Source organism: Panthera leo, chromosome A3, assembly GCF_018350215.1.
Source record: "Panthera leo isolate Ple1 chromosome A3, P.leo_Ple1_pat1.1, whole genome shotgun sequence".
Taxonomy (NCBI): domain Eukaryota; kingdom Metazoa; phylum Chordata; class Mammalia; order Carnivora; family Felidae; genus Panthera; species Panthera leo.
In genome coordinates, this window is record NC_056681.1 from 21,591,436 (window position 1) to 21,616,080 (window position 24,645).

The 24,645-nt window shown below is 44.2% G+C and overlaps 2 protein-coding genes across 6 annotated transcripts in view; one reads left to right on the forward strand and one right to left on the reverse strand.

Moving 5' to 3' along the window:
• Window positions 1-3,853, reverse strand: part of RPRD1B (regulation of nuclear pre-mRNA domain containing 1B) — a 51,101-nt gene extending 47,248 nt beyond the window's left edge. For 2 of the 3 annotated variants that reach the window (XM_042931000.1, XM_042931001.1), the window contains exon 1: window positions 3,339-3,853. In XM_042931000.1, coding sequence (XP_042786934.1) covers window positions 3,339-3,489 — 151 coding nt within the window. In that variant the 5' untranslated portion in view covers window positions 3,490-3,853. The remainder of the gene's footprint in view (window positions 1-3,338) is intronic. The other variant, XM_042930999.1, reaches the window with a different exon arrangement.
• A 100-nt stretch (window positions 3,854-3,953) lies between these two features.
• The window catches only part of TTI1 (TELO2 interacting protein 1), a 44,509-nt gene continuing 23,817 nt past the window's right edge, over window positions 3,954-24,645 (forward strand). For all 3 annotated transcript variants that reach the window (XM_042930996.1, XM_042930997.1, XM_042930998.1), the window contains exons 1-2: window positions 3,954-4,031; window positions 20,382-22,721. In XM_042930996.1, coding sequence (XP_042786930.1) covers window positions 20,420-22,721 — 2,302 coding nt within the window. In that variant the 5' untranslated portion in view covers window positions 3,954-4,031; window positions 20,382-20,419. The remainder of the gene's footprint in view (window positions 4,032-20,381; window positions 22,722-24,645) is intronic.

Consider the following 24,645-nt stretch of genomic DNA (forward strand, 5'->3'; position numbering starts at 1 on the left):
GTACCACGTGTGTAAAGGTGCTATGACAAAGCCCAGAGCACCTGAACACACACACCCTCCACTCTAGTCCCAGGTGACAGACAACTCACTTGTTCAGATGTCTTTCCAATATGACAAAATAGATCCTTTCACGGCCTAACTATGCCCATTCCAAATGAGCAGAACAGTTATTAAGCAAAATTTATATGGTTAACTGACGGAAAAAATGTCACGTTTAGCTGGTTTTGACATCTAAAACAGTTAGGAAAAAAAGGCCTGTTTTTCTGCACTCAAGGCAACACACAAAAACATTACTAAAAAAATATTCGTCCGAGAGCATTTTACATATAACTTCTCCATAAAGGGAAGTTCTACCTAGAATGGAGCCCAAAGGGATAAATAAGAATTATTTCTATTATTTTATCAAAATTCCTATTATTTTATCAAATTCTTATTATTTTATCAAGAATAAAAGTAGTATTTAAGCAAAACACAAAGTAATTTCTTTAAATCCTGTAATACTTTGAAGGTGACTCACAGATAGTCTGTGAATACCTTAGGGAAAATGACTTGACCATCGATTGAACTGTCCACGTCTAAAGACTCAGGGTGGGCCAGAATCTAAGAGGCTAGACGTTTTCAACATAAGGGCACAAAATCTTTTTCCACTTCAGTGTGGGGGCATGCTCAATTCATGATCCTGATGCTTGGAGGAGCATCCCCTACCTTGGCACTATCCAATATGGCAGCCACTAGCCACAGATAGCTCCTGAATACTTCAACTGTAACTAGCACAATTATTTAAAACGGTAGCTCCTGGGGCACCTGGGTGGCTCAGTCGGTTAAGCGTCTGACTTCAGCTGAGGTCATGATCTCATGGTTCACGGGTTCAAGTCCCCTGCTGGGCTCTGTGCTGACACCTCAGAGCCTGGAGCCTGCTTCAGATTCGGTGTCTCCCTCTCTCTCTGCCCCTCCTCCACTCACGCTCACTCGCTCTCTCTCCCAAAAAAATGAATAAACGTTTAAAAAATTTTTCTTAATTAAAAAAAAAAAACCACAAAAAAACGCCAGTTCCTTAGTCACACATTTCAAGTGTTCAACAGCTACATGTGGCAAGCGACCACCTTGTTGGACAGCACGGATATAAAACATCCCACAGAAAGTTGTATGAGGTAGTGCTGTTTGGATCCTTTACTCAACCATGAAAATGATGTCAGAGACCACAACTGAACTCCTAACCTATTTTTAAACTGTAACAGGCACTATGGTAAATCCTACTAGCGTTGCAAAGAAACAAGAAGGCCTAGTTTCTCCCTCAAAACACAAATCTAGTGAAAAAGCCAGAACTAGTAAGAATGAAATAAATGCTAAATTAACGTGGCAGAGGGTGGGATACAGTGACTAATTCTAATAAACAAAAGTGCTATGGGTTTGGTTGGAGTCAGATGATCACCTTCACTTATTAATGGGCACCAAGGCAGCGGGTATTTGAAAGCACGAATTTTGGCATCAGAGGGCTCTAGGCTTATGCCCCAGCTATAATCTCTCAGTATCTTTACCTTCTCATCTGTAAAATGGGAGATAATAATGCTAGCCTCCTTAAAACAGTAGGCTCCATGAGATTAGGATCATATAAAATTAGGGTGAAAGGAGCTTCATAAATGAATGCACTCTGTTACTTTCCATAAGTCAAATAGGATGAGGTGGGGAATCAAGAAGGCTTCACAAAAGTGACATCTGAGATGGACTTCGACCTCTCTGAGGTCCCTGTAGAGGTGATTCACATCTCGGATGTTGGAAATAGTATCTGAATGGCACAGTGGGGTACAAGAAGGAGGATCTGGGGGGCTCCAGGTTCTAGCCCCCAAATGCCCAGAGGGGACCCCATCTCAGTACAGCACGTGATATCTGGAGGGAGGGGAGTCTCTGCTACAGGGCTAGAACTGGGTCTCCGGAAAGAATTCTGGAATTTGGTGCCTGACAGCCTGATGTAGTCTAAGCCTCCCCAGTTCTGAGGCCTTGAAAATACTTAACCACGTAGGTGGGATCTCCACCTCACAGACAGGAGAAGCACATGTAAAGCTACTTCCTATACTATGGAGGGCCTACGACGCAGAGGCTGTCCACAATTGCTCTAAGGTTCATTGCCTCAGCTTTCTGCTATGCAATCGTCAGGGTAACAGCTGTAAAGGTGCCTATCCTTCCCCATCGAGCTGTACGCACTTGAAGGCAAAGACCCTGCCTCACGCGGAGTAATTAGCAGTCCCATTTCACCATTGCTTATGAAATGCCTACACTGTGCCTGACACCAAGCCGGATGGTCATCCGCACTATCCTGTTTACTGTTTACTCCTTGCCACAGCCAGTTGTTTGAGCCTCAGTTTTTCCTCATCTGCAAAGTTCCCACTCCAGAGAACTCTGAGAATTCAAAAAATGGCAATGTATGTGAAGGTACCAGTACTGCACCTGGCACATAATTAAAGGCACAGCAAATATCAGTCTTCATCATACCCACTTTATAGGTAAGGAAACTGAGGGTCAGAGAAGCTAAGCTACCGGGGTCAGTGAATGGCAAAATCAGGCTTAAATTCCAGGCAGTCGGCCTTTGGAGCCAACGTGTTATCAAGCACCCGGCTCAGTGCCTGGCACATAACAGGCTGGGCTCAATGAATGAATGTCAGATCCTGAGCAGGGTCCAGAATCAATGAAAGATGCATGAGAAGAGAGGCCTGAGAGAGAAGGTCTAGGTAGTGTGGCCTCTTAACCGCTCTACAATGGGGGTAACTGTACCCACGTCACAGAGCGGGTCTGAGTGCGAGGATGTACGTAAAGTTCTCAGCATAGTGACTGGCACAGAATAAAGGCTCTGTAAGTGGCAGCTATCTTTGTCCTCGTTTTACAGATGAGGCAACAGAAGCACAGGGAGATGAAGACACTAGCCCAATATCATTCAACCAATAAGGGGCTAAGCCAGGACTTGATCTAGGCAGTCTTACTCCAGAATCCTCTGGCTCCTACTCCAAATGCCCAGCAAAGCGCCTGGCACACAACAGCCTTGGGCCAGCACCTTCTACAAGGGTGTCGAGATAATAATAGTCACAAGTGGCAGGAGGAGCCGAAGGGGAAACGGGCCGGATGAACTGGGAGTCTGGGAACCTCAGACAAGTACCTTAAACCTTCCCGGGCCTCAGTTTCCTTCTCCGAGAAATGGGAATAACACTGTCTCCAACCTCAGAAGTGCAATCAGAGGCCGGGGCTTGGAAAGCAAGCCTCCACTAAGAAGCTAGAGGGGCCTCGGCAGTGAGCCGAGGAGAGGACAATCCAGGGGAGTCCCAAGGGGCTACAGAGGGGGTGTTTACCTTTGCGGAGCTCGCGGTGCCACACGGAGACGATGGGTCCCGCATGCTTGCGGTGGTGTATGAGCCACAGGGACAGGGTTTGCACGCTCTGTTGAGAGTTGCTCAGCTCCGAGAGCTTCTTCTCCAACGCCGACTCGGAGAAGGAGGACATGGTGGCGGCAGAGAGGCCCTGCAGGGAGCGGCCTGGGCCGCCCAGTGCGGCGGGAAGAGCAACGGCGCGAGGCCGGGGTCTCACCTGACGGCTTGCGGGGCTCTTTACTGACTGACAGACGGCCAGAGGGGTAAGGAGGGGGGAGGGGATAGGTCTCCGCAGTAACAGCCACCCGCGCCGCCGCCACAAGATGGCCACCGACCTCTCACCCCGCCGTGAGAGCAGGGTCAAAGGGCAAGGGCCGGAGTAGCTGCGCACCGAGAGGTGTCGGGGCTACAGAAAAACGCCCTTTCAGTGGCGGCGGCCTCTCTGAAGTTCGCTTAGGGCACTTCGAAAGGAACAGACGAGGAGAGAGGCGCAGTTCTACGGCCTCCGGAAGGCGCTTTGACCGCTCGCAGCCGCACGCAGGCGCAGTGAATCTCACCGGAACCCTTTCTCCCGCTCCCGCAGAACCTTTCTGGCGCTGTACGGCGCGCTAGTTAGAACGTCACTTCCGGCGGGGCCGAGGAGGCGGGAGAGTGAGGGAAAGGCTGGAAGACGAGGTAAGGGAAGAGTGGCGGGAGCTAGAGGGAACTCAGCAACCGGGAGCCCTCGGAGGGGGATCCCGAGGGAGCACTCCTGCTGAGTGAGGAGGACCGGGTACGGGAGCGGGGGGGCGGGGGCGGCTTTCTCCCTAACCTGGCGGGCCCCAGGCCGCGCTCTTCTCCGTATACGTTCCGCTGTCTGGCTGTCCCCCCCCCCAAATCTTCCTTTTGGTTCTGCCAAGCCACCCACGTGCACTTTTCACGGCTTGGCTCTTGCTGTTCTTTCTTCAAGGGTGACGCCCCTTTTCTCACCTGGGGTGCTCCCACTCAGCCTCCAGGACTACCCTTTAATGTCCAGTTCTGACGTTCAGTCTGTGACAGCACCACCATAAAACACCGTCGTGCCCTTAATTTGTTGGCTTCGTTCGGGAAATTACATGCTGCCCTGGCCCTGTGGGGGGGTCCTTTCGATTGTTTCTCAAATTTAAGTAATATGTTAACTTTTTTGAGGGTGGGGGCAGGGAAGTCAGTGGTTTCATTGACCTCCTTTAGAGCACTATTTGAGTCTCTGACCCCTTTACCTATTTTTTAAAAGTTTTAAAGTCCAGTTATCAAATCCGTGAAGAAATTTGTCTTTCTCACTGCTATGGGGGTGGTGTTAGGGAGTCAGGTTATTGTAGACATAACCGAGTTTCACATTTTACTGATTAGTGTGGAATTAACCAGAAATGGGCAAACTCCAGTTAAGAAACATTCTTCTAGTTGGTGACTGTTTTTGCTGTCACTGCACCGTATTGCAGTTCTTTGTTCAGATGCTTTGACTCTCTTCTAGACTAGAATCATCATAATTGTAGCCAACGTAGTGAGCAGTTGCTAGGGGCTAGACACTTCACACGGTAACTCATTTGATCCTCATGGCAAAGCTATAAGGTAGCTATTATGTTATTCTCATTTGGCAGATGAGGAAACAGACAGACGTTAGGTGGCCTACCCAAGATTACATAACTAAGATTGGAGGGAAAGGACTGCTTCTTAACCTATTTTCTCATCCCACCACTTTATTTAAAGCTGATTGAGGAAATTAATATAAAAAAGGTGAATAGCCTAAAATCATACAGTTAATATCTAGTCATAATTGTAACCAAGGGCCTTTGAGTCCAAATGTAGACCATGTTTCTATATTGAATAGCACTGTCATATACTGAACCCTTTTATACCAAGTCACTTTGTATTAAGCACATTACGTACTTGGTTTTATTTAATTCTTAACAACAGTTCTGTGGGATGAGGATTATTACCACTATTTCAAAGATGAGAAAACATGAAACAGGGGTGAGTAATCTGTCCAATATCACTTGGACATGGAAAATGACAGAGCTAGGAGTCAAATCGAGGTTATCTGATGTCCGATCCCAAAGTCTTCACTCCTGAGCCAGTGATTCATTCTTCCAACAAATATCTTTCAACAAATAATTGTTGAGCACCTATGTCTGAAGCACTATTTTAAGCAAACAGGATCTGTGTCCCAGGAAGCTTACCTTCTACAAGGGAAGATAGATTGAAAAAACATGCGAGTATATAATAAGTCAGAAAGCGATATCTACCTTGAATGAAAATCAAGGAGGGCGAGGAATGGATTTGTGGGAGGATGGGAGTCTGTTTTATATGCGGGTCAGAGAAGTCCTCCCTGATAGGATGACATTTGATCAGAGCCCTGAAAGAAATGAGAGAACAAGCCATATACTGTATGTGGAATGTTGTTCCACGCAGAGGGAAAACCAAGTACAATTGTTAGACCGCTGTTGGCATTTTTGAGGAACAGCAAGGAGGATGGTAAGGCCGGAGTGATAATGAACCAGAAGGCTAGAAATGAGCTCAAAAAAGCAGCCATAGACCACGTGACATGGACCACATCACGTGGGAACTTGTAAGCAATAGTAAGGAATTTGGATAATACTCTGAATTACATCAGAGTTCACTGAACACTTTTGAACAAAAGAAGAACGTTGTGGCTGTTGAGTAGAAAATAGCAAGGGTGCACGGGCCGAAGCGGGAAGACCAATTCAGCAGCTGTTGTGATAACCTAGGTGAAAGGTGAAGACCAGGTGGTGAGAGAGGGTCAGATTCTGGAGATAGGAATCTGGGGATTTTGTCTTTTAGAGGAGGACTGGGACTTGCTGACAAATTAGATAAGCGATCTAAAACAAAAATGAGTTTATGTGGTGCCAAAGGTTTTCTCCTAAGCAGCCGTAAAAATGGGAGATTGCGTTTACTGAATTGCAGAAAGAGATGGTTTGAGCAGTGAAAGCAGGAGTTTAGGTTTGTACGTGTCCAGGTGGAAATGCCTCCCCAAGTAGAGGTGTCTCCATAGGCAGCGGGGTTTATAGGTCTGGAGTTTAAGGGAGAGATCTGATGGAGATGGAGATATAAATGTGGGAGTCATAAGGGGGAATAAGTGGAGAAAGAAACAGGCCCAGTGACTGAGTCCTAGAACACTTCAACACTTAGAAGTGAACGACGAGGGGAATATAATCATGTGATTTTTTTTTTTCTTTAGCCCATTAATGCCAATTGCACTGATTGATTTTCAAATATTGAGTCAGCCTTCCATCTCTAGAATAAAACCTACTTTGTCATAGTATATAATTGTTTTTACATGCTGCTGAGTTGTATTTTCTAATACTTTGTTTAGGATTTTTGCATCTGTGTTCATGGAGGAAATTTGCAGGTTTTTTATTTATGTATTGTCTTTGTTGGGTTTTGGTATCAGGGTGATAGTGGCTTCATAAAATAGCTGAGAAGATTTCCTCCTCTTCATTTTCTAGAAGATTGTGTACAATTGGTGTTAATTCCTTAAATGGTTGGTGGAAGCTTCCAATGAAACCGTCTGGGCCTGAGGATTTCTTTTCTTTTTCTTTGGTATCTGTCTTTCCCTCTATCAGTCTTGCTAGAAGTTTGTTGATTTTATTGATCTTTTCAAAGAACCAGTTGTTTCATTGATTTTTCTCTATTTTCTGTTCTCAATTTCATTGATTTCTGCTCTGCTCTTTATTATTTTCTTCTGCTTTCTTTGGTTTTATTTTGCTCCTCTTTTTCAAGGTTCTTAAGGTGGAAGTTTAGATTATTGATTTGGGACCTTTTCCCTTTTCTAATATATGTATTTACTGCTGTAAATTTCCCTCTCAGCATGGCTATAGCTGTGGCCCACAAATTTTGAGACATTGTATTTTTACTTTCATTTCTTTCTTTCTTCTTTTTTTTTTTTAAGTTTGCTTTGAGAAAGAGAAAGAGAGAAAATGAGCAGGGAAGGGCAGAGAGAGTGGAAGAGGGAGAATCCCAAACAGACTCTGCACTGAGCCTGATGCTGAGCTGGATCTCACAGCCTCGAGATTGTGACCTGAGCTGAAATCAAGAGTTGGTTGCTTAACCAACTGAGCCACATAGGCGTCCCTTACTTTCATTCATTTTTATGTATCTTTTTAAAATTTCCCTTGAGATTTCCTCTTTGATCCATGGATTAATTAGAAATGTGTTGCTTAGTTTCCAGGTATTTGGAGATTTTCCTGTTATCTCTGTTACTGAGATTTCTAGTTTAATTCCATTGTGGTTGGGGATCATACTGTATTCTCTGTTTCGTGGTGCAAGATACGATCCATCTTGATATCTGTTCTATGGTCACTTGAAAGTGTATTCTCCTGTTGTGGGTTGTAGTGTTCTTTAAATGTTGCTTAGATCCTGTTGGTTGAGGTGTTCTTGAGTTTTGTTATCCTTGCTGATTTCCTACTTGTTTTATCAGTCTTTGAGAAGTCACCACCTATGCTTGTGGTGACCACCCATAGTTCTCCTTTCAGTTTTATTCTATTTTTACTTCACACATTTTGTGGTTGTTTTGTATTTAGCATTTATGTCTTGACAGAATCCGTTGAAGATTGCTGTTTTCTCTATTGGTTTCCCCTTTAATGGTTATAGAATGTCCCTCCCTATCTCTGGTAATTTTCTTTTTTCTGAAGTCTATCTGATGTTGAGATAACCACTCTTGCTTGCTTTTGATTAATGTTTGCATGATAATGTCCCTTTTCGTCTGTCCTTTTACTTGCAACCTACCTATATTCTATTTGAAGAGAGTTTCTTGTAGACAGCATAGACATAGGTCATATTTTGTAATCTACTCTGACATTCTCTATTTATTTTTTCATTGGTATATTTAGACCTTTTATATTTAATATAATTATTATGATAGAGCTTAATCTTCCATTTTGTTTTTTGTTTTCTGTTCTGGTTTTTGTTTCTCTATTTTCTTTTTCTAGCTTTCTTATAGGTTACTTGAACATTCTTTGGAATTCCATTTTATTATCACAGCATTTCTGAATGTATCTCTTTGGAACCATTTTAATGGTTCTTCTAGGTATTGCATTGTACGTAATTTATCTTTACCAGCACTAGTGAAGGATAGTAGCCTTACTTCCCTTTATGTCTCCTTACCCTCCCCCATTTATAATATAATTGTTGTAAATATTTCCTCTACACGTACATTTAGATCCAAATCAGACAGGGTTACAATTTTTGCTTCAACTATCAAACACAATTTAGAAAACTCAAAAGAATAAGGAAAGCCTATTATATTTATACATATCTTCACATACCATGTTCTTTCTTCCTCTTTGACACAAGTATTCCTTTTTTTTTTTTTTTTAATTTAATGTTTATTTATTTTTGAGAGAGAGAGAGGGAGACATAGAATCTGAAGCAGGCTCCAGGCTTTGAGCTGTCAGCAGAGTCCCATATGGGGCTCGAATTCATGAACTGTGAGATCATGACCTGAGCTGAAGTCAGATGCTTAACCAACTGAGCCACCCAGGCACCCCTAGTATTCCTTTTTTTAATGTGTCCTTTCTGTTGAAAGAATTTCCTTTAGCTATGTTTTTTTTAGAGCAAGCCTGATGGTGATAAATTCTTTTAGTTTTCTTTCATCTGAGAATGTCTCGATTTACACTGCACTCCTGATGGGCATTTTGGCTCAGTATACGATTCTGTCTCGATAGTTCTTTTTTTTTTTTTTTTTTTTCCTTTTTTTTCTCCCAACACCTGAAAGTTATTGTGCCACTTCTTTCTGGCTTACATGGTTTCTGATGAGAACTCCATTGTCATTCCAATTATTTTTTCTCTGTAGGCAAGGTATCATTTTTCTGACTGCTTTCATTATTTCTTTTGTCATTCCTTTTCAGAATTAAATTATGATGTAATTATAATCAGTGTAAATTTCTTTGGATTTATCCTATTTGGGGTTCACTAAGCTTCCTGAGTATATAGATGTATGTTTCTTGCCAAATTTGAGGGAGTTGTCAGCCATTATTTCTTTGAGTGGTTTCTCAGCTGTGCCCTTTTTCACCTCCTCTTCTGGAACTCTTAGATCTTTTGTTATGGTCCGTGGGTCCCTGAGGCTCTTTTCAGTCTATTTTCTTTCAGTTGTTCAGATTAGGTAATTTCTGTTATTCATTTTTACAGCTCATAGGTTCTTTCCTGTGCCCCCTCCATTCTGCTGTTGAACTTGTCTGCTGACCTTTTCATTTGTTATCGAATTTTTCAGTTCTAAAATTGCTATTTATTTTTTTTCTTTATATCTTCTATTTCTTTGCTGAGGCTTTCTATTCTTTCGTTTGCTTCAGGCAAGTTCAGAATTGCTCATTGAAGCATTTTAATCATGGCTGCTGTAATAACTTTGTCAGATAATTCTCACATCTGTCATCTCAGTGTTGAATGTATTAATTGTCTTTATTCTTTCAGTTTGAGATCTTCCTGGTTCTTAGTATGATGAATGATTTTTGATTGGACATTTTTGCATTATGTTCTGAGTGACACTCTGGATCTTATTTAAGTCTTCTGTTTTAGCTGGCTTTTTCTGACACCACTCTGGCAGAGGAAAGGGTTACCCCTCCCCCCCTTACTGCCAAGTGCCAGTAGAAGTCCAGATTCCTCACTTGGCCTCCTTTGACACCCAAGGGGAAGAGCTCCTCACTACTGTCCAGTAGAAGTAAGAGTTCCACTCCCCACTTGGTAACCAGTGCACTGCACTAGGGGTGGCCTCATTATCACAGGACTGTAGTGAAAATCATAACTATCCACTAGGCCTCCTCTGACACTACCCCAATGATGAAAGAAAAGAGCATATATTCTTGATGTACACCCTTTTCTAAGTTAAGAGCCACTTTTCTAGAATATACTGCCTACCAAAGAACTTCTTGTCTAGTAGAAGGTATAAGCACATAGTGTTAGTGTAATACAAGGCACTGTTTCACAAGTATTCTGTAGAGGACAGCTGTAAACAAAATGAGCCTAAAGTAATTTCTAGAAGGATCTATGGGAGGTCTCCTTGATTCCCCTCCTCCACCTTCTATTTTGTATATGCCGTAGGGTTCTATTGTATACTCCTCCCTTGCAGGGCTAGACCCTCCAGTTAACTTTGTATCTCCCTTTCCTTGTCAAGAACTTAGCACAGTGAGTGGCACATAGTATATGCTAAGGAAACATTTCTGGGTAGAAAGAAGTAGGAAGCTACAAAATATCATGGTATGCTGGAGGTTTTGTGTTTATCCAGCTTCTTTTACTCATTTTTAAAAAATGTTTATTTTTAGAGAGAGAGAGAGAGAGAGAGTGCACATGACCCGGGGAGGGGCAGAGAGAGGGGAGACAGAGAATCCCAAGCAGGCTCCACGCTGTAAGCACAGACCCTGACGCAGGGCCTGACCCCATGAACTGGGAGATCATGACCTGAGCCAATCAAGATTTGGACGCTTAACCGACTGAGCCACCAGGCACCCCTCTTTTACTCATTTATTAAACAAACAGTGAGTGGGACCTGCTTGGCAGACACTGTATCAGATGCTAGGAAAATCACAAGTAACTAAAAAAGTGTACTATTCAGTTGGAGAGATGCACTAATAAACCAGTCATTTTATTTTACATTTTTTTTTTATTTTAAATTTTTTTTTTTTTTTTTTTTTTTTTTTTACATTTATTTATTTTTGAGAAACAGAGTGAGACAAAGCATGAACGGGGGAGGAGCAGAGAGAGTAGGAGACACAGAATCTGAAGCAGGCTCCAGGCTCTGAGCAAGTGGTCAGCACAGAGCCTGATGCGGGGCTCAAACCCACGAACTGTGAGATCATGACCTGAGCCGAAGTCGGACACTCAACCGACTGAGCCACCCAGGCGCCCCTAAACCAGTCATTTTAACCCATAGCAGTGGTCCCCCAGTGTACTTTGTACACTACTGCCAGATGGATACTGAGCACGTACCCCTTCATCACCTGGTTCTTATTCTTCAGAAGATAGAGTTTGTGTAGAATGTGTACAATGCGGGATTCCCATGCCTGGCTGGTCATCAGACTGACCTTGAAAACTTTTAAAATAGTTTCAGAAGCATACCTGCCATCTCCTCCACCCCAATATAGGTTCTGATTCAGTAGCTCTGGTGTGGGGCCCGGGAATCTGTACTTACATCGCTCCCCCTTGATTCTGATAAGCAGACTGGGGGAACCTCTGGTATGGTAGAAAGTGTGTGTGCAGCCTTTGGAGTCACACAGGCTTGAGGTGAATTCCATGTCTGACATTGCTTGACCTCTCTGAGCCTTGTGTTATAGTCAGCTTCTGGATGAGGAACTTTTATGCACATAAAATACCTAGAACATGCCGGGCATTTGGTGAGTTTTGTTCAACAAATATTAATTCTCTTCCGTCTGTCCAAGAACTCGTATTGGCAATTCTCAGGTCTGAACTCCTGTCTCTGGAATCTAAACCCAGTCTTTCTATCCATATGCTTGTTATTCAAAGTTAGAACTTTTGGAGATCATCTTATCTACCAAGTGTATGTTAGGTTGAAAAAACTGAAATTCATGGAAGTCACACAGCCAAGAGTAGAGCCAGGACTAGAATCCAGATAGTCAGATTTGTGTTCTTATTGTGGCCCTGTCCTAGAAACAGCCTATAAGTGGCCTAGCCAAAATCTAGAGCTATGATTGCCTCTTAAGAATGAACCTAGCAAGATCTTCCCATAAAGGATGATGTCATCTACCTGTAGGAATTACCCCAAGAGAAGAAGAATATGGCAGTTTTAACCCAGAATCCAGTTGAGGCATAGCTGATATTAAAGCTCTACCAATGAGAGAACCAGACCTTAGAATGTGGCTGTTGACTCAGCAGGCATTTATCGAATACCTGCTCTGTGCCAGAAGCAATAAGCAAACATGTCAAGTTATCACTCTTCTAGAGCCTATATTCTAGTGAGAGGAGAGAAACAGTAAACAAATAAATAGTAGATAATCTTGTTTGACGGATGGTGCTAAGTGCTGTTGAAGAAAACTACAGTCAGGGAAAGAAGATAGGGAGTGCCAGGGTGGGGAGGAGTGAGGATGGGTTGCAGTTTTCCATAGGAGTGATCAGAGAAGGCGTCACTCAGGATTCACGTTTGAGCAAAGCCCTAAAAGAGATGAGAGAGCAAATCGGGAGGATATATGGCAGAGCAGCAAGTGCAAAGGCCCAGGTGATCAGAATGTCAGTCCTGAATGGTGTGTGGCTCACCTGCTCTGATGGCATCTCTATCTTGTCTTTGCATTTACTAGATGCTTTCACTCTTCTTCCTCCAGGCCTTTGCTTGTAACAGGCATTTTACCTCGAGCAGCCTTCATGCATAGCCCCAAACGTGTAGTCCCTGAATTCCAACACAAATCCTCCTCCCTCCATGAACACTTCACTGTTGGTGTTCATTTTTTTTCCCCAAATTTCTTTTGTGCTTCCTTCTTTCTCCCTTTTTCACTTCTTGATTGTGTGATATAGTAAGTACTCTGTCTACTGTCTTATCCTTGAAGTGTCTGTAAGGCATAGCACTTTGTCCTGTACAGATCGCTCCCATTTGTCTTCACCTGTATGCCATGGCCCAGGGATGGTCCCTGACCCATCCCCATGACAAGGCAGAGAGAGAGGAGAGAACCAGGAGAGGCCGTGGTGGGGAACAGGTTCGCCCATGCACTACAATTGCAGATGTCTTCCCTTGCCTCTTTAGTGACTGCTTTCCACAACCACAGTCTGGGCACACTGAGCTAGGAAGGTAGAGTTGGCCGTCAGCAATCGAGAATTGGTTATTCAGGCTTATGTTTTTTCAGTCCCAGTCTGCCACAGTTGAACTCTGGGTGGTATTCTCTACTCAGCCAGAGAATCCAAAGGCCTCATCCCAGTATCACTTTGGGCCAGAATGCCCCTGGTGCCGTCAGTTACAGCAACAACAAACCTCGCAGTGCCACTTTAAATAATCAGGGTTGCATTTTATAGGAAAAGAATCTGGAACTCCTGAGTCTCTAAGTCTCTAAACAATTCTTTCTGTAATTGACATATTGTCACACAAGTGTGATTTCACGGCCCTCCCATAAAGGTATGTGATTGCCTTTTATAGTCGTGTCAAAGTAGCAATTTGGTATACTCTCTTCCTTACAGAAAGCTGGTTTATCTCTTTCTGAGTCTATAACCCATTCTTTTGAAGATCTCCAATTGTGATAAATCTTTATCTGTAGAGTACTCCATTCTACTAGAGAAGGGCATTTGAGCGCTTTCTGTTCAGGGGTAATTGTGGATAGTATAATCCAGAATGCATCTTTTGGTATGTTTGTGTACGCATTTCTGTTGGGTGTTTAGCAAAAAGTGAAATTACTAGATCATAGAGCATACGCATGTTCACCTATAGAATGATGCTGCCAAAGAGTTTTGCAAAGTAGTTGTGCTCCTACCAGTACTGAATGAGAGTTCTAGTTGCTTCATTTCCTCGCCAACACCTAGTGTTTTCTTTTTCTTTTCCTTTTCCTTTCTCTTTTTCTTTTTTCTTTTTTTTTTTTTTTTCACCTTAGCCCTTCTGGTAGGTATGCAATATTTCAGTGACGTTTTAAATTGTATTTTCCTGACTAATGATGTTGAGTGTCTTTTTATATGTTGATTAGCCATTTGGACATCCTCTTTTTTGATACGTCTATTCAAGTCCTTTTCCATGTTTCTTCTGGGTTGTCTTTTTCTTAATGACTTATGAAAAATCTTATATTATCAACATGAGTGTTTTGTCAGATATATAGCAAATATCTCCTCACTCTGTGGGTTGTCTTTTCACTTTCTCTCTCTCTCTCTCTCTTTTTTTTTTTTTAATGTTTATTTATTCTTGAGACACACACACACACACACACACACACACACACACACACACATACACACAGTGTAAGCAGAGGAGGGGCAGAAAGAGAGACACAGAATCTGAAGCAGGCTCCAGGCTCCAAGCTGTCAGCCCAGACCCTGATGCAGGGCTCAAAACCACAAACCGTGAGAACATGACCTGACCCGAAGTCTGACGCTCAACCAACTGAGCCACCCAGGCGCCCCGGTCTTTTCATTCTCTTAATGATGTCTTTTGATGAACAGAAGTTGTTTAATGTAATCCAGTCTATCAGTTTTTTTTATGGTTAGCCCTTTTCTGTATCCTGTTTAAGAAATCTTTGCCTGCCCCAAGATCACAAAGATGCTCTTCTCTGTTTTCTTACAGTTTCTTTACATTTCACATTTGAATCCAGTGTCTGATGGAATCAAGACATATATATTTTTTCACATGGATAGGCAAATGACACAGCACCTTCCATTAAAAAGACTGTTCTTTCCACCAGGTCATTTCAGCATTGCCCTTGTCCAGTATGCAGATCTGTTGTACACGAGGGGGCTATTCTGTTCTGTTAGTCTGTTTGTCATTCTTTATGCTAATAACACACTGACTTTAATTATTATACCTTTACAGTAAACCTTAAAATCAAATAGCGTAAGAAACCACAACTTGCCAGTGTAACTTCTCCTCTTCAAGATTGTCTGTGCCATCAATTTTAGAGCATTATTGTTGCTTTCTACAAAAGTCCTGTTGGCATTTTGATTGGGATTATGATGACTCTAAGCTGGTGGTTCTCATCCAAGGGCCATTTTTACCCTCCGTGGGACATTTGGCAGTTTCTGAGGACATTTTTTCCTGTCACACCTGGAGTGATGCTACTGACATCTGGGGGACAGAGGCCAAAGATACTAGTAAATATCTTACAATGCATAGGACAGCTTTCGACTCACAAATAATTATCAAACCCAAAATGTCAATGGTGCTACTGTTGAGAAAGTCGGATTTAACATAATCATTGTTTCAGTTAGGCTTCTGTCTACCCTCTTATTGTTTTGTGTTTGACCCACTGGTTTTGCTTCTCTTTTTTCATTTTTTACCTTTTGCGGGGGGTAAATCAAAAGTATTTATTCTACTTTTACCACTGTCTGAACATATTAAGTATGTATTCTTTTACAGTTCTTTTGGCGCTTTACCCTACAGATTTCAACATGCATTCTTGATATGTTACAGTCTGATATAAATTATCTTATCACCTCCTGATACTCCTAGACTCTTAGTGCACATAACTCTTTTTACATTATCTCCTTTGTAGCTTTTGTGCATTATTGTCGTGCATTTTGGTTTTATATGTATATATATATATACTTAAACTGCAAAAAACATAAATATTGTTTTTTACAGTTAGTATTATTTTATATTGGTGTGTTCCATTGTTCTTAATTGCCTCCTACATACCCATGTTTCTCTCTAGATTCATTTTCTCCCTTCATTTTTTCCGTTAGTGCAGACCTGATAGCCATGTTTTTACTTGGTTTTTATCTAAACACAGCTTTATTTTACCTTCAGTTTTGAAAGATGGTTTCATAGGGTATAAAATGCAAGATTGGTAGTTATTTTCTCTCGGCACTTTAAAGATGTCATTCTACTGTCTTCTGGATTTCATCATTTCTGTTAAGAAGTATCTATCAGGGCATCTGGGTGGTTCAGTCGGTTAAGCGTCCTACTTCAGCTCAGGTCATGTTCTCGCAGTTTGTGAGTTCGAGCCCCACATCCGGCTCTGTGCTAACAGCTCAGAGCCTGGAGCCTGCTTCTGATTCTGTGTCTCCCTCTCTCTCTGCCCCTCCCTCGCTCACACTCTGTCTCTCTCTCTCTCTCTCTCTCTCAAAACTAAATAAAACATTTTAAAAAATTGAAAAAGAAAAAAGAAGTATGTGTCCGTCTTACTGCTCCATTAGTTTTAAGATTTTCCTCTTTATTTTTGGTTTACAGCAGTTTGACTATGATATGTCTGTCTGTGTTTTTCTTTGTACTGCCAACCTGGATTTATTGAGCTTCTTGAACCTGTGGGTTGATCTCTTCCCATGTGCTTGGACATTTCTCAGCCAGTTGTCCCCCAGAAGCAGCCTTCTCTCAGAAGCCATGTATTTTGAGATCTCTGAAAACTGCAGTTTTGCCCCCTCAACCTCACATAAACCACATTAAATGTGTTATGGTTTCTCTTTCCTCAGTGACAGCCCTCGGCCTGGGCCACACTGTAATCCTGAGCTCATGTTCAGGGTCAACAAATGCAGCAAGGGTAAAAAATAAAAAACAAAAGAAACAGCTATTGACTATTGGCTCACTGAACATTCATCCCTCACTAGAGTATTCATCCATCTAGTCCTTGTTGTACCCATGACTAGTTATGCTTTAAAAAGTATTTTTGTAGTTTATCTGGTTTTTTCTAGTTGTCAGCAGAAGTTTGGCCTGCCATGCCCTACCACATCCAACTTCAAAGCAGAACGGGCACAATGTTTTTGAGTGCTTGTCATGTGCCAGATGCCCTTCTAGGTTTGAGATATATGATTGCCCAGTGTAAAGTTGCAATGACAGGGGCACCTGGGTGGCTCAGTTGGTTAAGCATCTGACTTCGGCTTAGGTCATTATCTCGTGGTCTGTGGGTTCAAGCCCCACATCAGGTTCTGTGCTGACAGCTCCAAGCCTGGAGCCTGCTTCAGATTCTGTGTCTCCCTCTCTCAGCCCCTCCCCTGCTTCTGCTCTGTCTCTCAAAAATAAATATTTTTAAAAAATAAATAAAGTTGTGAAGACAGACGTATGCATACAAGATAATACAGGGTACTAAACACCATAGTGGCGGTATGCACAGCAGTGACCGTGAAGTAGGAACGAGGAGGAGAATGTGAAATAACGCCACCTGTTCGGGAATAGCAAGTTTTGTCATTTTACATGGCTGCAGTTTCACGTGGAAGGGGTGAAGCCCTGAGAGATGAGGTTGCTAAGATAGGTGGGAGCCTGATGGCGAAGGGCCACGTGTGCCTTGGTGATTAGGCAGGCTAGGGAGAGCAGTTGAAGAATTTTAAGCAGAGAAGAGTGATCGGATTTTTGTTGTGGAAAGATTACTTACATGTCAGGGTGAAATGTGGATCCAGGAAGGGCAAGCACATGAGGCCAGGGGCCAGCGAGGAAACAGTCAGTCCAGCATTAAATAGATGGTTATCGTCACCAACAGATTGGAAAGATATTGAAGGGGTAGAATAGATGAAACTGAAGAGAATGGTGGAATTAAGAGGGAGGTGGAAGAAAGACTAAGGTTTCTAGCTCAAGGTGAGGGCTATAAATCCCAAAGGAAGCACAGAAGAGTGGGCAGAGAAGTTTAGTTTGGGATATATTGCGCGTTCCCACTTCGTTAGCTCTATTGCAGTTTGTGTCATATAATCTGAGAACATAATTCTGCGGGCCCCAGGTTATTTTCTTGAAACTCCTGAGACGAATAAGAGAGATGCAGAGCCCCAGCCCATCACCTTTACTCCAGCTTCAGCCAGACCCTCTGATTTTATCTACCTTGTATGCTGGGCTTCCACTTAAACATTGTATTTGAAGAAAGTTTTCCACACTAAAAAAAAGTTACCAACAAACGGTGTTTCCTTTTTCATTCATCTTCCCATTTTAGGTCTCTGTTTCCCGTTGTTTGATGGAGCCCTTTCTCAAGTACTGGATCTTCCTTGGGAGGGTATATGGGTAATGCCCTCTCTGAATCCTTGCTTTTGTTCTTGCAGTCTGACAGGTGACTATCTTGGCGGTATATAGGGTTTGGGGGCCACAGTCCTTAATTTGCAGTCAGCAGATACTATTCCGTCGTCTTCTAGTGTCCCTTGTTGCAAATGAGAAAGCCAAAGCAAGTCTTCTAAGTTGTTTGTTGTCTCTTCCTGAAAGCATACATGATTTTTCTGTCTTTTAGTGTACAGGAATTTTACCAGAGTGTTACTAGGTGTGTATCCTTCTGTCTTTTCACTCTCCAGATAAATCTTTCTGCAACTCAGGAAAATGCTTCCGTTATTTATTTGTTTCAGCTCCTCCATCTGGTCCTTTTTCTCCTTCCAGAATTCCCAGCTATTTACACACTGGTTCTCCCAGGTCTGTTCTCCCAGTCTCACGAGTTCCATCTCTTTGTCCTTCTGCTCTGAGTTTTAGAGTAGCTCTACTTCATCTTCCAGGCCACTGATGGAATATCAGTCATTAACCATCTTCTTTTTTTAAAAAATTCCACCAACTGAGCTTTTTTGGTGTGGCAAGTCATGTGCTAAAAATTCTAAGGGATGTCATTCACCTTGTGATCAAGCTTTTTATTGCTTTTATTATTTTTCAAATTAACACAACCCCTTCTGTTAATCTAAGACTTACCACCTCAGAGAGTGCTGTGCCAGCTTTTCCTGCCTCTTGACTCCTGGGTCCCATTAAGTGGTTATCTTCCTTTCCTTCTGTTCCAACTACAGTACCAGAGGGGATGGCCCAGCAGCCTCTGGGTCATCAGCGTGTGGGCCGGTGCCAGTGGGGTGTCAGCAGTCCCAAGCTGAGCCTTCTGGCATCAGTGACCTGAGATAAGGAAGATTTGAGCTTCCTCCCTTCCTTAGCTTCTTGGGGGGGGTCACAGCAACCGGGAGATATCTCCCCCAGTGAGCCTCACAGAGACCAGCTTTGCCCTTTCTTGCCAAAGACCATGGAACCCTGTGGACCAGACTCTTTCTAGGGTTTTAGAGCCTGATTGTTGCCCTGAGCCCTCTCCTGACCCAGGAGGAAAATCTGGCCCTGGCTCGCTCTCTCTGGGCTGAGTAGGTCTTGCTCACACACTCACCAGGCTCCAATTGCCTGCTAGCCTTGTAGTCAGTGGGGCTCAGGAGGGTTGATTGGATTGGGGACAGGGAGAGGCATCATGTCTCCAGAAGCCCCCAGCAAGTTGAGCCAAAAGAGAGGGAGAGATGGTGAGAGACAGACTGACAGACCCCACCAAACTAGACAATCTCTAAGCCTCCTTCCAGTGCCAACATTTTACAGTTGTACACATTTATGGTCTCCAGCTTCAGCTCAGTCCTCAGTACCCTTGGGCCACACTTTTACGTCTTCCCAGCATGCTCTGCTTCCCCAGAGGGAATGTTTGAGACTTTTATTTCTCTTCTCAAGCCCTCTGTTTACCTCACTTCTTGTTCACTGCCAGCCCATGATTTTGAATTTCTTCTCACAGAGAAAAGAGATTTTCTGGTATTAAGTTGTTCACTTCCTTCAGCCACCTATAGACCTATCTCCTTTCACTGCCTGCCTGCCTGCCCTCCATCTTTCCATCCTGTTGGGCTCTCTTCACCCGTGATTTCTGTAATAGCGTGTGTGCCTGGTTTTCCCGTTTCTTTGGCTACTGCCTTCCGTTTTGTTCTGCCCTTGGTCTCACCCAGCTCTGACTCTTCTCCTATATCACTGGCTGCCGGGGCATCTTCTCAGTGCATAAAGTTGATCATATCAACTTCGGCTTAAAACCTCTCCATGACAAGAACAGACAAAATTAATCCGTGGGGATAGGAGTCAGAATAGAGGTTACCACTGGGCAGGGGAAATAGGAATTGACTGTAAAAGGCCTTGAGGGAGCCTTCTAGGGTGTTGGAAATATTCTCTATCTTGTTTTGGATAGTGGTTACATAGATCTCTATATACACAAAAATCCACTGAGCTGTACGTTAAGACTAGTGCATTTTACTCTGTAAGTGTCCTACCTCGACTTAAAAAAGATAAAACCTTCCGTGGCTCTCCATTACTACCACAGGTTAAGATCCAAACTCCTTAGAACAGCCCACAGTCTTATTTATTCCTCCCTCAGGTCTGGCTCAAGCATCTTCCTCCTGTGAAACCCACCCCGGCTTCCCCAGGGTTCGGACATTCAGGGCTTCCACAGTCAGGGTCGTGAGCACGGGCCTGTCCTAACTCTCTGACCACGTGGTAGCTGTCCGGCTGCTTCCCTCACTGGACCGGGGCCCCCTAAGAAGAGCGGCCGTCTCTCTTCAGTTCCCTCGCCCCCCTCGTGCCTTGTGCAGCGCCTGGCACGTAGGCCCCCGCGAAATGTCTGGTGATCGACTGAATGCAGGTTCTCTTTGCATTTGCTTTGAGCTTGACCTTTACTGGGGGTTTTCTTCCTCCAGCCTGCGGGATGCGTCCTCAGTGAGAAGGCCGCTGCGCAATGGCGGTTTTTGACACTCCTGAGGAGGCCTTTGGTGTTTTACGTCCGGTCTGTGTTCAGCTCACAAAGACACAGACGGTGGAGAACGTGGAGCGTCTGCAGGCACAGTTGCGAGCCGTGAGTGACTCTGCCCTTCAGGAGCTCCAGCAGTATGTCCTCTTCCCTTTGCGATTCACCCTGAAGACCCCGGCTCCCAAAAGAGAGCGCTTGGTCCAGAGCGTGGTGGAGTGCCTCACGTTTGTCCTCTCTTCAACATGTGTGAAGGAGCAAGAACTTCTCCGGGAGCTCTTTTCGGAACTCTCCGCTTGTCTGTATTCGCCCAGCTCCCAAAAACCCGCAGCTGTGTCCGAGGAGTTGAAATTGGCGGTGATCCGGGGCCTCAGCACATTAATGCACTCGGCTTATGGGGACATCATTCTGGCTTTTTACGAGCCCTCCATTCTGCCTCGTTTAGGATTTGCCGTATCTTTACTGTTGGACCTAGCAGAACGGGAGAAATCAAAGCAGATTAAAATTGCCGCCTTAAAATGTTTACAGGTTTTACTCTTTCAGTGCGATTGTCAAGACCATCCGAGGTCCTTGGAGGAGCTCGAGCAAAAGCAGCTGGGGGACTTGTTTGCCTGCTTTTTACCTGGAATCTCAATGGCACTGACCAGGGTCATCACAGGAGACTTCAAACAGGGGCACGGCATTGTCGCGTCTTCTCTAAAGATCTTTTACGAGACAGTGAGTTTCACTATGGCTGATGAGCAGCTCGAAAGAATCCCACAGGTTCAACCGAAGCCTGCAGTGGAGCACAGAGTAGCAGAGCTGGTGGTTCACAGGGAAGCCAAGTGGGTAAAAAACACCAGCGACAAATTGACTCTCCTTATTAAAAAGATAATCGAGTGTGTTTCAGTTCACCCACACTGGAAGGTGAGGCTGGCACTGATAGAACTCGTCGAAGCCCTTCTTCTGAAGTGCAGCCAATCACTGGTCGGATCGGCTGGACCCCTTCTGAAGGCTCTGGTGGGTCTAGTGAATGACGAGAGTCCTGAAGTCCAAGCGCAGTGCAGTAGAGTTCTGAGACATTTCGCGGACCAGAAGGTAGTGGTAGGCAACAGAGCCTTCGCCGACATCCTGTCAGAGAACCTGCACTCCCTTGCCACATCTCTTCCCCGCCTAATGAACTCCCAGGACGATCAGGGCAAATTCTCGACGCTCTCCGTGTTACTCGGTTATCTGAAACTCTTGGGCCCCAAAGTGAACTTCGTCCTCAACTCCGCGGCGCATCTTCAGCGCCTTTCCAAAGCGCTTGTCCAAGTTCTAGAACTAGACGTGACTGACATCAAAATCGTTGAAGCGCGGCGCTGGAATTCTGATCAGCTGAGTGCTTCTCCGGAGACCGCGGCTGCGCAGCCATGGAGTCAGATGCAGAAGAGGTACTTCCGCTTCTTCACCGACGAGAGGCTCTTCCTGCTCTTGCAGCAGGTGTGTCGGCTTCTCGGCTTTTACGGGGACCTCTATTTGCTCGCAGATCACTTTATGGAGCTGTACCACGAATCTGTGGTTTACCGGAAGCAAGCTGCCATGATCCTGAATGAACTGGTTGCGGGGGCTGCTGGGCTGGAGGTGGAGAATCTTCACGAAAAACATATAAAAACAAGCCCAGACGAACTGAGGGAGATCGTGACATCTATACTTGAAGAATACACAAGCCAAGAAAACTGGTATTTGATCACTTGTATCGAATCTGAAGAAGCGGGAGAGGAGCTAACAGTGAAGCAGTCAGGCCTCCGGGCCATCACATCTGGTGCACACACCTGCCAAGTTCCATCTTTTCCAGCCTTCTCAAAGCCAAGTGCCACTATTTGCTCCATGAACGGCAACATCTGGCAAATATGCATCCAGTTGGAAGGGATTGGGCGCTTTGCGTGTGCCCTAGGAGAAGACTTTCGTTTGCTCTTGATGTCAGCCCTCTATCCGGTACTGGAGAAGGCTGGAGACCAAACCCTGCTCATTAGTCAGGCAGCTACCAGTGCCATGATGGACATTTGCCGTGCTTGTGGCTACGACTCCCTGCAGCACCTGATCAATCAAAATTCGGACTATTTGGTGAATGGAATCTCTTTAAATCTGCGTCATCTGTCTCTGCACCCCCATACCCCAAAGGTCTTGGAAGTCATGCTGTGGAACTCAGATGCTAGCCTGCTCCCTTTGGTGGCAGATGTGGTTCAGGATGTCTTGGCCACTTTGGACCAGTTTTATGATAAGAGAGCTACTTCCTTTGTCAGCGTCCTGCATGCCCTGCTGGCAGCATTAGGTACATTCAGAACCCTTTTTAATGCTGATTTGGGGGAAGGACTAGTATCCTTGTTTTTTGTCCGTGTGTGGTTATGTAATGGAGAACATAATTTGAATAGTTGTCGGTCCAGTCCCACATGTTACGAGAGCGGTCCACTGCCCTTTTTTTTTTTAATGTTTATTTTTGAGAGACATAGCGTGAGCAGGGAGGGGCAGAGAGAGGGGGAGGCACAGAATCTGAAGCAGGCTCCGGGCTCTGAGCTGTCAGCACAGAGCCCCATGCGGGGCTCGAACCCACAAACTATGAGACCATGGCCTAGGCCCAAGTCAGCCGCTTAACCAACTGAGCCATCCAGGCGCCCCACTTTTTTTATATACTTCTAATAATCTCTACCATATATTGAGTTCCTGCTCTGTGCAACAGACATAAACCCTGTAGACTAAATGTGAACATCATTTTTATTTTACAGAAAAGAAGAACTAAGGCTCAGTGAGATCCTACTTAGCCAGGGTCACACAGGAAATAAGGAGTAAAGTCAGGATTTATGACAGTTTTGTTCTTTTCAATATACCAAACTGCTTCTGACAATACTTGGAGTTAGTGGTATCTGTGCTGGTGGGGAATAGGAATAGCAGGAATTACTCAGTCCACAGATCAGCTAGAATATTACTGTCCAGTGGAACTTTCTGTGATGATGGAAACAGCTTGTATATGTTCTATTACAGTAGCCACTAGGCAGCATGTGGCTAGTGTAACGGAGGTATGAATTCTTTCTTTTAATTTAAATAGCCACATGTAGCTAGTGACTACCATAGTAGAGGTCTAGAAACTTTCTTTTAACCTTTTAATTGTATGAGGTGGTTTGAGTTTCTCTCCTTTCTTTTGGTCCTGTTGGGTGTCTATTGGAGGTATTAGTAACCATTAAAATGGCGAAGTTTTGGACTACAAGAAAAAGAACCTCTCAACTAGATAGTCCGTCTTCAAACGAAAAAACATAGTGAGTTATATACTTGAGTCCCTTTTATCCGAAGACCCTATCTCTAGTATTTATTTCAGTACGAGTAGCCTCCAAAGTAGGTGGGAATGTCGCTGGCCTCATTTTGTCAGCCGAGAAAGCCAAAGCCATGTAAGAAAGTTTGTCACAGCAAGGCAGGCGACTGGAACAGAGACAGCCGTCTGCCCTGTACCTGATGCCATTTCCACTGTTCATTCATTCATTCGTTCATTCATGAACGTTCACATGCCGTCTAAATGTCCTTTTATTCATTCATTCAGTGAAGAGTGCCTGCCATATGTCAGACACTGCTAAGTAACCAGGATATAGCCGTGAACAAGACAGATAAACTCATGGAATTTTCTTGCTACTGCAAAAGAAATGAAAGACAAGTAAATCATTGAACAAGTTCCCTTTGGATTCTAATGAGCACTGTGAGGAAAATAGGTAACTTGCTGCAAGGGAGCGACAGGGCCAGGTAACTTTAAGTAGAGCGGTCAGGGAGGGCTTCTCTAAGAAAGCAACACTAAAGCTGAGACCCGAAGGCTGAGAAGGGTCCCTCAGTACATACGGAGCTGTCGTATCCTTTTTATGGTTTTTAAGAACATTCAGGCAAAGGGAACTGGTGCAGAGATCTGGAGGGAAGACAGGGCTTGAGGCCCTCAGAGACTGGAAGAGAGGCCGCTGTGGAGAGAGTGATGCAAGACAAAGCTGGAAGGGTGGGCAAGGGTAAACCCTGCACAGCCTTGGAGACCGAGGGAAGGAGTTTGGATTTTATTTTGCAACCACTCGTAAGTCTGCGTACTGGACTGGCTGCTGGGACGTCACTGTTGCCTGGGAAGAACCGGGCCCCTGCCCTCGTGGCAGGCTGGCTGACTGCTCACACATTTGAGACTGTGACTTGCTTCCACAGTCCGAATGTAGCACAGACTTCCACCTTTAGTACTT